We start from the raw sequence: 12,190 nt of genomic DNA on the forward strand, positions 1-12,190 counted from the left end.
AAGTGCTGTGTGGTGGAGGTTACCACATCTTTTCATTATCTTAAATAAGTCGAGCTAGGGCGTTCACAATGTGTAACATTTCAACTACATTTTACACTTTTAAGGAGGACCACGAGTGTCTTTATTTCCACTCCACTTACTAGGAAGTCCTGCATACATTGTTGGATAGAAGTTTTGCAATTTCAAAAGGCCGAGGGGAAAGTAAGAGTCACCAAACAAATGGCGAGTACATTGATTTGTCATAATCAGAAAGTTTTATTCATGACACAAAACACAAATACTGCTTACATGCTTTTACATTTAGATTTGTTCACATTTGGCAGTTACCCCCTTTTTTCGTCAGAAGTTTTATAAACTGCACATCATACTTTTTTTTTGTATTTCTATGTGTTACCACGATCGTCTGCTCAGTACAACAACAAACTACAGTTCTACTGATACTGTAATGACATTAGGGTCAAGTGAAGTTACAAAAAACGGTGTTGGTGGGTTACAAAAAGCTGCCTCTTTTCCACACACAAAGATACACAGAACACAACAGGAACAGAAGCCCCCCCCCCCCCTTTAACCACTACAGGTCACACTTCATGATCTCTCTGAGGCAGACGGTAGCGTAGCAGGAAGAGTCCAGGTCGAAGTTTAAGGTGAGAGTGGGCAAGTCCTGCTTCCTATCTCCTTTCACCTCTCCTCCTCCTCCCTCCCTGCAGGCCGCTCTCTGAAGCTGGTACTTGAGGTTGCGTGGCAGGGCCAACAGGGGGCGGTAGCAGCCAGGCAGATTCAGCTTGAGGCCGCTGACTCTGAAGCGACAATCTTCCAGCCCGTCTCTGGCCAATCTCTCCTGGTACCAGGTCCCCATGGCGTTCTCTGGGTATTTCACCGTGTTTCCCGGCATCGGCAGCAAGACCTGACGGCATGATAGATTAACAACAGCGGTGATAAAAGTCGAAATAGTCGGATTTCAAATGATTATTTTGTCACGAGCGACATACTTGTCCAAGTGTGTAGACTTCATTTTGCTCCTCTTGGTCTGTCACTACATGGATCTGGAAAAGCAAAGAAGGAAGTGTTGTTGTCTGAACATGTGCAGTTTCCCTTTAACAACGTGTGTCCTTGAATAACCCCGTCTACTGCTGAAATGTCCTCGAGCTGAATCGCTGAAATCTGGTGGCGAGATCTTTTATGGTTGAGACATAACTGTGGATTATAGTCATAGTCCTCAGTTACCTGAGCACAGCTGGTTTCTCCACCGTCGTCCGCTTTGCTCTGCCCCTCCGGCATCCACACCAGGTCCCCTCGCCTGGCACTGTGGCCCAGAGTGGCCAACCTGTGAGCCACCGCGTCGTTCCACACCCTGTCAGCCACAAAGAGAATGATCAAAAGTGCAATTAATATGAAAGACTTAAAGCAAAGGGGCCTGGCTTTTATTTTGATTTCATTTATTTGATGACAGTTATTTAGGAACATGTTAAATCCTTCGGTAAAAGAGAAAACCAATCACTATCTGTAGGCAGAATTTGTTAATGAAATACAAAGGGCAGAAGCAGGTGATGCTGGTTTATACCTAACCCAATTTTCTCTTAAATATATCACTCAAATATATTTTTAAATATTTTTATTTAATAAATGAATATTTGCATGCGTTTTACAAATGGGCTTGTGTAGATTTACCGCCACCTAAATACAAAACAACATACAAACAGTATCAATTAGTATTTTTTAGTATTTGATACAAAAAACAGTATCAATTAGCTGACCTGCTGCAGTAGGCGTGTGGGTAGAAGACTCTCATGCTGTGGGGCAGGCTGAGCCAGGCTTGGGCACAACCGTCCGGGCTCGTCCCGTAGCGGTTCAGGGCCCGCAGCATCAGCCGCTCCCTGGCCTTACACAGTGGCATCAAAGCCAAAGACTCCTTAGCGTTGTCTGGTGTGGAGAAGCGGAAGAGACAAGAGAAAATTGTAACACATAGTTCTAATTTCTGCAAATTCAGTATTAAGAAGTTATTCTTTGATCATTTTGAGGGATAAACCAAAGCAAGTCAGTCAGCTGTTGTCCCGAGCTCTCACCTGTCTGGAGGAAGTGTCTCTTTGCTTGGCTCTGAGGATCATCGCCTTCCTCTGGAGTGAAGAAGAGGCGCACGGCACTCACCTGACACAAACACACGAGAACATGCGGTACAATAGCAACACAGCCCTAGCAACACAGGGCTGTGCCGTCTGACAGGACATGATGGTGAGGCGATGGCAGGCGCCACGTGGCCAGTGATGAACTTTGACAGGCCAGTGGCAGCTCACCTTAACTTGACAGTATCAGGGGACAGTACTAGTGATAGTGATATCCAGTCTGGTACATGTTCAGGCTTACCATGTCTTCTTTGAGCAAAGTCAGCCCTACTCTGTCAGACTGGACGCTCTGTCCAGTCCCAAATCTCTGTGGCCCATAGTAGTTGACGAAACCTCTGGCCTGCAACAACAAAAAAAGCAGCTCTCTATTGATCGCAATAGACACTGTATCATGTGGAATTTTGGTTAATCAAATATTGAGTGAGAGAGGCCAGTCTTCAACTATTCAGTATTGGTGAGCCTCTGCCCATTGCAGAACTGCTGCTCACTGGTTGGTTTTCTTTTTTCACACCATGCTAAGTACACGTGTATTTTGAGCACTAAGAAAATACCTTGACGTTCTCCAATGCTTCCTTTACCAGCGCCGCCAGTCGAGTGTGTCTGTCTGCGTCGGAGGAGTGCGTGTCGCCGGCCCTGTGCGGCCTCAGATCACGGACCACCAGGTCAAAGTGGTTCCCCTGCAGTCGTCCTAACCTGAGCGGCTCGCTGACAGGGCGGACTTGGGATAGGCGCATCCCTCTCTTCTCGAACTCCGCCCTCTTCTCTTTCAGCCTTTTTACGACACATAAAATCGAATGAATAGATTCAGATTTCTGAACATCTGACTTGCTTTTTTTTGGCTCGTCAATTTGTGAATAGAAGAAACACAGTGCTACCGTTGAGGCGAGACCTTCTTGACCACCATGGACTGGTAGGTGATGGCTCTCTTATCCTTGATCCCAGCGTAGGTGAAATCTGACGGTAAGACCCCAAGCGCTGCTGCCATGTAGCTGATGGCTTCCAGGGTCTCCAGGTTCTCCTTACACAGAGTGAACTCTGAAACACACAGCAGTTATGTATTAATTGGGAAAATAATCAACAATGACAAAGTTTCTATCCGAACCCTTACCAGTGTAAACGTCTTCCTCCTTGCGCTCCTCAGCGCTTCTCTTCTTCGGCCTCCCTCGCTCCCTCAGCCTCACTGAGATCGCCGTGCTGCCCAGGTCGCTGAAGCTCTTCGTCTCCACCAGCTTCCCGAACCTGCGGCTCAGGAAGTGGTGGACCACCGTCCGGTGCTCCTTGTCGTCGTCGGGTGCAAATGTGTAGGACGAGCCGCGCACCTTGGCGTCGATGAACCTGAAGAAGTCCTCCGCCTCGTCCTCGGTGACCAGCTGGGAGAGCTCCCTGTAGTCGGGGTCCTCCCTCACCCGGATCTCGGGCTGAATGGTCACCGTCATGAGGAAGGGGAAGCGGTGTCTGACGGCCCGGTGCACGTTGGCTCTGTGGTGTTTGTCGGCGAAGGATCCCAGCGACAACTCCTGCTGGGTGGGCTTTTCGTCTTTGAGAGTCAACACAAACTGCTCGAGCTCGTCGCTGACTGACTGGCCTAAGATCACACCTAGGTCAAAACTGCCTGGACTCGGCAGGGCAACGTCCACCCCGCAGTCAGCGGACACATACGCGTTGTGCGATACATAGGAATGATTAGTCTGCTGGCATTCCGCAGTGGTCTCGTTGGATTTATACGAGGAGGCACAGCCCGGGGCGTGTGATGCTGCTGCCGCCGCCGCCGCCGCCGCCGCCTCTTTATTAACCCGCTGTCCACTGATGTCTATCTCAGTCACCACAAAGTCTTTGATAAAGTTCTTGATGCTTCCCAGAAATCCTTCGTGGCCGGAGATGAAGCACGCAGGGACGTTCACAGCGTCGCTGTCCTGCTTCATGGTCACTTCATCCAAACTTCTGCAGGTCTCCCGCTCGAAGCTGAGGAACAAAGGGGACAGACAAGAAAGAATGGTTAATACTTTACATTGACTCTTTTTTCACTTCACACACATGGGTCCACCTCGGTACAAAAATAATAATTCATAAAGCAAAAACCCACACACCTGAGGCTATAAAAGAGAAAGTATACCAGAGACAGCCATGGGGGAGGTAAACATAACGTAAGACGGCAGCAGAGGACGAATCTGGGTTTGAAGGCTGCTCTCAGAGGAAGTCAGAGCTGAGACACGACTTCAGAAACCATCACAGCACTCTTATGAATATGACAAGTGCTGCATTTCCGCTCATTTCTGCTCATTTAAAGTAACATCCGTGTCCTACACACCAACCCTACCTCGGCTCTGGAGGGAGGCGGCTGTGGCTGCTCCGACGGGCAAAGCAGAGCACATTCGCGCCTGGAAGTGGGAGGAAAAAATGTGTAATAAACGAATAATAACTGTTTGTTTACTCAACCAACCTGCGTGCGGCGGTGTCAACCGAGCGCTGTTCATGTAAACACAACCACGCCGAGGCGAAGCGTCCACTTCCGCACCACGTGACCGTCAGCTGACTTTTTTCTTAAAGGGGCCGACCCGGAGCAGTGTCAGCGGGTCGGCATGTTCGGCCACAGTGGGGAAAGGTGGCTCCAACATGTTCAGTTGCTTTTTTATTATATTTTACGTGTATTGTCTGGGTTTTATGTCTCTGAAACTTTAAAACCTTTGTTCATTTTTTTTCATCCTTGGAAATATCTTAAAAATGACAGAATTGTGGGCTGTCAGAAACGATGAGAGGCAGAAAAAACTGGGAAAGAGTGTTCCGTTTTATTTATGATATTTAAAAAAGATTTGGAAAACTGACATGCATAGGCTACATATTAAGCCTCACCCAAGCCCTAATGTGCATACTACTGGAAAGAGGGAGTTCAACATAAAAGGGAAGTCTGTAAAGCAGTGATTACATTTACACTCTGGGTATCTTCATCCCAGATGTGTAATCTAATGCAATGTGTAATTTTGCTCATTTGATCCAAGATGCAAACGCTCAACACAGTAAACACACACCAAACGTGTATGTGTATTGCAAGATATGAAGAGGAAATTAAAATGAAATGTTAATTTAAATGAGCAGTGATGAAGATATGGCTGCAGAAACGTGGATGCATTTGAGCTTTAACAATAATGTGCGTTTGTATCATATGACATACAGGATTTATATAGACTGTTTGATTTGTTTAACTTCTTTTAAATTCTTCTTCCAACATTCCAGCTGCATTTTAATCAAATAAGCTTTATGGTAAATGCATATAGGATGTCATTGATTTATATAAAGAATAAATATACAACTGTGTGGAAAAAAGTACTGCAGCAAAACATGTAGGAATAACTGGGGAAAGTTAGCAGGCCTAGAGAAGCACAGTTTTTCTCAAGGTCAATTGACAATATCTGAGAAACTGGTTTCTTCGTTTGTGCTTTTTGTTGTCATTTAGTATTTCACTGAGCCAAATTGGACAAACAGCTGTGGAGATTTCTGTACATTTTTTTCTCGGATGCTGCAGTCATGAAGATGTGTGAAAAGAATGACAATAAAGTTTGAATAAAAATGTGGCCAATGTTTTTTCCCTTCAAGAATTTTATTTATTTCATAACTCTTTGGTGGGAGTCACTACATAAACAAACAAAAACAATAGGTAGAACATGGTTGTCTGTGCGACTACCTGCCAGGGCCACTAGGGGCACTAGATTGCAACCACATCTCAATTGAATTGTGGGAACTGAATGTGGAAGTTAGAATCAAACAACATTTCTGCATATACAAGTACTTCAAAATTGAACTCAACTACAGTACTTAAATGATTTTAAGCTCTAGAATTTTGTTTTTTTCAAAAATAAAAGCTAAGACTTCAACGAAACAAGAATCCCATTGTTTATTCCTATTTACAAAATATTACATTACTTCATTCCATAAATAAATAAATAAAAAACAGTGTATGACAGAAATAAAAGTACCATACTTTACAGAACATGTATATTAGGCATTAATGGTTAAAGTGCACAGGTAGACATTGGTTCTGCCGTTTCCGATGAAATTCGTTTTGACAATGCATTAGTCAAGAAGACATTTCAACTGCGGGCAGCTCATGCAGCAAGTCGTGTTTGGAAGTGACGTGGCGTGAAGGCTCCTACGATGAGAGCGGCGTCAGCGCAGTAACAGCCTCTGCAAAAAATACTGGTGACACATTTTCCCTCGGGAGCCGATCACAGCCCACGTCTGCAGTGGCCTCGCCGAAATCAGATTTCAGAGGCAGAAATAATGGAGGATTTTACAGGTTTGTCTACTGAACGTGCTACCAAACAGAACCCCCCCCCCCCCTTACTCACTACATGTGCTTTGAGAAAAAACAGAATGAAGAGATGAAGTTTCGAATGATGTGCATATCAAGACATTCTGGTATCCCGTTGAGAGCTTGGACTCATTCCTTTGTCTGACCTGATTATTTACCCGAGAAAATACATTGCTCCGTAATAAATCATATTTCAATCAAAGCACTTTGTAAACACTGTTTTAAGAAAGATGCTACATAAGGATTATTAGATAATTATTTTTTGTTCAAACATATTGGAAATTCAATGCGTGTGCTTAAGATCAGTACAAATATTTGAATATGTATGTTTAAAAGACGTTGGTCCGGTTGACAAACAAAAAAAATGTGTCACGTGCCTATGTTTGAGAATGCCAAGTACAGTTGATGTGATTGGATAAATATCTGCATTTTCAAAGAATATTATCCAGTTAAGACGACACATACTGTAAATAACAAAATGCCAGAAAAACAGATGGCTTGGTAATGCTTGGTTAGATATTCATTTAAATTCAGAGAAATGCATAAAAGCAATTGTGGAAAATATTATTATTATTATTATTATTAAAGATTAGTTAATTTAATTAGACTGCATTTTTTTCACAGCAGTAAGGCAAGAAAAAAAAGGATTTTGAAATTGATCTATGCATGTAGATTATAACATCGGTTACATGCATTATCACTGCGAAAAATCTTAATTCAACATGTGTCGCTATAGCACAAAGTAAAATATAGCCAGGTTATGATATACAGCGTAATGTGTTTACATGTGCAAATTCAAACAAGTTACGCTTGATAATGATTTTTAAATATGTTCTTAAAATGTACAAGGATACTAGAAGGCACCGGGAACATATCTGTTTGAGTGGAGAAGAGCCATGAACTCCTGTTTCCTTTTTATCTGGCCCATCAGCTTGACGCTCATGACAAGTAAAACCATCTGGGAATGGGGAAAGCACAGGTTAGAGGAAGTCTAATAGGTCAACGTACCTGGTGATTGTCATTATGAACAAAGGCACAAGCACACATCAATATGTGAAGGGGGACGGAAGAAAAAAACAATAAAACATACCCAAAACACTCCACTTCCAAATTGTATCGCCATGGTCAGTGAGAATGCAAGCTTCAGTTCAGAAACGTAGATCGGCAGACAAGGCTGTCGGGGGGGAAAAAAGGAATGCATGAAGCAATAATTGAGAGAAAATCACAGGGAAGAGTTTACCGGAGCGGTAAAGCCTCTATATACATTTTCTTTTTACCTCTTGATAAACATACTGGTTCTTTGGAGCCCCAAGTGTGGCACTGCCCCGCAGTCGAATCTGGTGAGGTGCACAGAAAACCCATCACATAATATGACAAAACGTAAGGCCGAAGGGTGGAAGCAACTATAATTGCGTGTCCTTCATTGTTCTCGTTTTGGCCATCACTCCTATGAAGGTAGTTCTCAAATACAATGTGTGACAACAGGACCAGAAAATCCCTCAAAAAAGAGTCAACCCGGCGTATAATCTGTTTATGTAAAGAGAGAAACTCACGCATTTTCCTGGATACTGACAGTTGCAAGAGGCCGGGATGAAGGAGCCCCAGTCTTTGTAGCCCTCGATAAGACCACAGCACTCAAACTGGAGGTGACACACACGCACGCGCACACACACACACACACACACACATGCACACATGCACAGTTAAACTAATGCATTACACAATATAATACTCAACAGGGACATCAAATGTACAGGTAATGATTTCCCCCACAGGAGAGCGATATGTCTTTAAGATAAGACACACCCACTTGCCCGGGCCACGCCCTGAAGACTACATATACGGCAGGTGCGGCTGCTTTCAGGTTCGATTGCCACCTGAGTGTTGAGTGAAATGTGTGTGTCGGTCCGTCTGTGTTGGGGGGTTCGAGCTTCTAGTGAAATCCAACAAATTCATGTGCAAGGAGAGTGTGTGTCTGTTTCTGTCTGTATTCTGTGAGCAGCCTGCTCAGATTTATTTTCCCTCCTGTCTTTTTTTCCTTTGTCGCTTTCCATCTTACAAGTGCGGGAGCTGGTGTCTCTCTGTCGTTCAGGCGGCCATGGCGCAGCCGGAGCAGCAAATTGTATCAGAAAATATATACTCTCTATGCGCTCATGCCTTTTGGGGATATATCATCAAATCCTTTATGATGTCACTTGAAAACGTGTATGTAAATGTGCTTAGAAATCGCTGACTGAAAAAAAAGATGCTCCTCAAACTCCACAACTTCCCTTGAGAATCCAAATGTTTTCATTTGTGCTTTTTTCGTGGTGCCACCTTGCCTCAACATAAACAAAAAGTACACGTTCCTTTTTTAAACGGCGAACTTGCGTACAAATGGACTCTGTTCAAGATGATGCCTCCTGATGAATTCCCCAATGCATCATGGGCAATGTAGTTCTACCGCTTGGCCGTTCCCCCAAATCAAAGACGGGACAAAAGAATAACACGGGTGGCCATCAGCATGCACAACAGTTTAGGGAACAAAAAGACAGACGTCATGCATCGATGTTTTACAGTGGCCACATATACACGGACATAATAGAACACGGCGGAGGAGAAAATCAGTTCTGATAGATAAATATGAACAGTGGCTGCTTACTTCTTCTTGAATACTGTACAGCAGGGTCCTGTTGGCTTTGCTGGTTGCACTGAGCGGCATCAGGGACAGCAGCTTGGTCTCTTCACGGACCACACGCTTCTGGCGAGGGGGGAAATCACACTGAGCGCTGTTCTCCGAATATCAAGACACACACCTGCTATTTCAATATCTGCGCTGTTGCATATTATATATTGAAAAAAAGAGGGCATTCAAGAAGTGTACCTCGTAAATGTCTTGGTAACTTAGTGCTGTTCTGACAATTATCGTTTGACTGGCAGCCGCCATCCCAGTTGCGTACTGCAGACACACATGAATCAACAACAGCAAGAGAAGCATCATTTGCAGAAACCACTGCACAGACAGACACACGGTCCTACAAGGGTGAAAAAAAATCATCGCATTGTGCATAGAGTAAACACAGCGCGTTTTTACCAGAATCAAACACCACCTCTTCCCTTTCCAGGCTCCAAACACACCGAGCACTGAGAGCAGCAGGCAGCCGATTTCTATGACGTACATCAACACCACAGAGACATTGGACACCAGCTGTGGAGAAAAAAAAATAGCATTAGTGTTGAAGGGACACATTGTTGTTTTTTGACAATCGCATAAGACAATAATTGTGTATCAGATTGACAAATCTAAGACTATAGTATCTGTTTTAGAAGTAAAGCTCATCTGAGCTGTATTAACTTACACGTACGTATTATTTTATTGTCACAGCTGTATTGCTGAGACAGCATGGCTGCAAAAGGGGTCAAAGGTCAGGGTCGGCTACAGAGCGATGCCCTTGGCGCGTGAAGATTAATTCACTGTCTTGCCCAAGGACACTCCAACAGGCAGATGCTTGTTTTGACGTGATTGCTTGAACTCGGCTCTTCCAGATTTAAATGTAAAATACATATATATACGTATATATAAAAGATGCTGGATTGAGTTAAGGCAGTATTGATGGATGAAAGTGGAGTGAGTGAGTGGGCCCATGCATCAATAATTCTGCAGTTGCACTTGGATATTCCAGCTTTAATGTCTGACAACAACATGACAGAGAGTTATTTCTGGCTCCAGTACAAAATAATATCTGCTCTTGAAAACTGATCCAGTCAGAAGACCAGGCTTACTTTGCCGGTCTGTACGAGGTCTCTGTGCCAGGCGACCGTCATCGTCAGCATGAAGAAGCACAGCGCCTTAGGAGGAAAGACATTTCTTTAAACATGAAAGTGTTTCACACAGACACACACACAGTGGCAGGAATACATGTAAGAATGTGTAAACCCTTTTCATCCAAACCGTAAATGCTCTTTAGTCATCCCTTGGGGAAAGTATCACCTCATTTAAATTTTAAATCTTTTTGTTGGACCCTGAGCAGCAGTGTCACGACACCCAGAATGCCCTTAGAGGGGCTGTACAGCATCACAACCAAAGCGTGGCCTACGATGCACGACTCTCAAACTCACGGCTGAGAAACACAAACACATCGAAAACACGATCATGTGCAAGTATATTCGCCCAAATAGACGCTCGGGGTCAGGAATAAATGATATGATGTTCTTCCGTGTGGGTGCAAATAATGAGGCCTCAGTATTTCTTTTGCTTGCTGTTGTTGAGGCTACCAGTGATCGTCTTTAGTGTATAACCTTTAAATACTTTTGCTATACAGTGTGCAGCTACAGACATTGCACCGTGCACATCCCTCTGATGGAATGGAGCCGCTGCAGCATCTTTCTGAAAACAGACGTGCAGTGTGCGCTCTTCTCGCTTCTCGGTTATTTATAGACTGACTGAGAGATGTGGCTGAAATAAATGGCAGCAGCAATCCAGATATTTAATAAGGTCAAAAAATATGCCAGGCCCAGTGGATTTAAAAAAATATATATATATATTTTTTAACTGCATCCAAAAGAGCGGCGGAATGCACCTACCATATGCACGGCGTTGGCGAAGATGAACGGCCTCTTCAGGGTGGTTTTATCCGCCACCACGACCACTGCGCTCCGCTGCATCCTGCCGCGTCTCTCCCAGCCTCCGGAGCAGCCGATCACATAAAGAGAATATATATCGCAACTATCGCGGTGGTGTTTGACGGCAAAGGGCGTCCGACTTTAACCCCGCACCGCGCAGGACGTCACCGTGACGCGTCCCGCACTGGATGGTGATGATGCTGATGGTGGTGGTGCGTCCGCGGCGCATTCAGGTGCCGTCGGAATCTAGAGGATGAGCGTACAGGAATCGGCCCGCGAGAGGTGCCCACGGTTGTGTCCGTTTAATTGCTGGATTGTATATTCAAGTGCTGTCTCTCCGTTTTGCTTGACATAAACTAAGTTAACTTCCCTGAGGTTTGCAGGATGAAATGAAACTATTATTATTATGATTAAGATAGCCTACCCAATAAAACCTAAGAAGGTAAAGTAACCTCCACCTCGCTTCCACATTAACGCCGGAATCATTTTAAGTTCAATATTATAACTGTTGTACTTTGAATACATTCACTTTTGATGATAATATATCTGCAGGAAGCTGTTGCCTTCTTCCTCATTTCATGCAGCTATAGACTGTTGCTCATTGTGCATCATAATCCAACCAAAACGCACAGACCCAGAGATGCAAATTTGTTGGCATGAGTACATGATGCTAAACTACTTCTCACTGCCTCTAAATTTGGTTACGCACTGTTCAGATTGACAGTGCCTGGTTTTAAACTGAAAACCATGACAGGATTGTACATGTGTCTGTGATTAATAGTGCAAATTGTGCACAAACGTGTAAAATAATTCTATAAAATGAATCTATACTGTTGATAAATGATGTACAGTAAATACAAGATACATCCTCTTATTACATCTCATAGTCTTACACCTCATGACGAGGAGCAATTTGAACAGTGTATGGTGCCATAATAAAGATAAGATAATAAGAAGAAAAACTGGTCAATTGTGTTTGACCTATTTGCCTGGAATACATTTGCAGTTTCGTGGTAAGAACTCATACAAGCAACAATATTCTTGTTCATAAGCCCCCCTTTTTTTAATGACAAATGAGTTCATATAGAAGCTGCTGTAAGTCCTAAAACTTACAACATTTTATTGTATTAAATAAGAAATAAAGAAACAAAACACATTTTAC

General features: G+C 43.8%; 2 protein-coding genes across 4 annotated transcripts; both read right to left on the reverse strand.

Moving 5' to 3' along the window:
* Positions 1–231: 231 nt before the first annotated feature.
* pus7l (pseudouridine synthase 7 like) lies at positions 232–4,663 on the reverse strand. Of its 3 annotated transcripts, none has more exons than XM_035619854.2 (10): positions 4,561–4,663; positions 3,229–4,082; positions 2,996–3,155; positions 2,672–2,891; positions 2,362–2,460; positions 2,064–2,145; positions 1,755–1,920; positions 1,225–1,351; positions 990–1,043; positions 232–904 (listed from the first exon to the last, which is right to left on the reverse strand). In XM_035619854.2, the coding sequence occupies exons 2-10, from the start codon at positions 4,040–4,042 to the stop codon at positions 572–574; spliced, it is 2,055 nt and encodes a 684-aa protein (XP_035475747.2). In that variant the 5' UTR covers positions 4,043–4,082; positions 4,561–4,663; the 3' UTR covers positions 232–571. The 3 variants fall into 3 exon arrangements, with proteins under 3 accessions (XP_035475747.2, XP_035475755.2, XP_035475765.2); XM_035619862.2 differs by having other exon boundaries at positions 4,438–4,580; XM_035619872.2 differs by lacking the exon at positions 4,561–4,663 and adding an exon at positions 4,208–4,384.
* Positions 4,664–5,984: 1,321 nt separating this feature from the next.
* Positions 5,985–11,320, reverse strand: LOC118292498 (tetraspanin-8-like). The gene is made up of 9 exons (XM_035621488.2): positions 10,990–11,320; positions 10,189–10,254; positions 9,500–9,613; positions 9,290–9,364; positions 9,068–9,166; positions 7,980–8,066; positions 7,704–7,763; positions 7,517–7,600; positions 5,985–7,384 (listed from the first exon to the last, which is right to left on the reverse strand). The coding sequence occupies exons 1-9, from the start codon at positions 11,068–11,070 to the stop codon at positions 7,280–7,282; spliced, it is 771 nt and encodes a 256-aa protein (XP_035477381.1). The 5' UTR covers positions 11,071–11,320; the 3' UTR covers positions 5,985–7,279.
* Positions 11,321–12,190: the final 870 nt, after the last annotated feature.

The sequence above is a fragment of the Scophthalmus maximus genome, chromosome 12 (genome assembly GCF_022379125.1).
Source record: "Scophthalmus maximus strain ysfricsl-2021 chromosome 12, ASM2237912v1, whole genome shotgun sequence".
Taxonomy (NCBI): Eukaryota; Metazoa; Chordata; class Actinopteri; order Pleuronectiformes; family Scophthalmidae; genus Scophthalmus; species Scophthalmus maximus.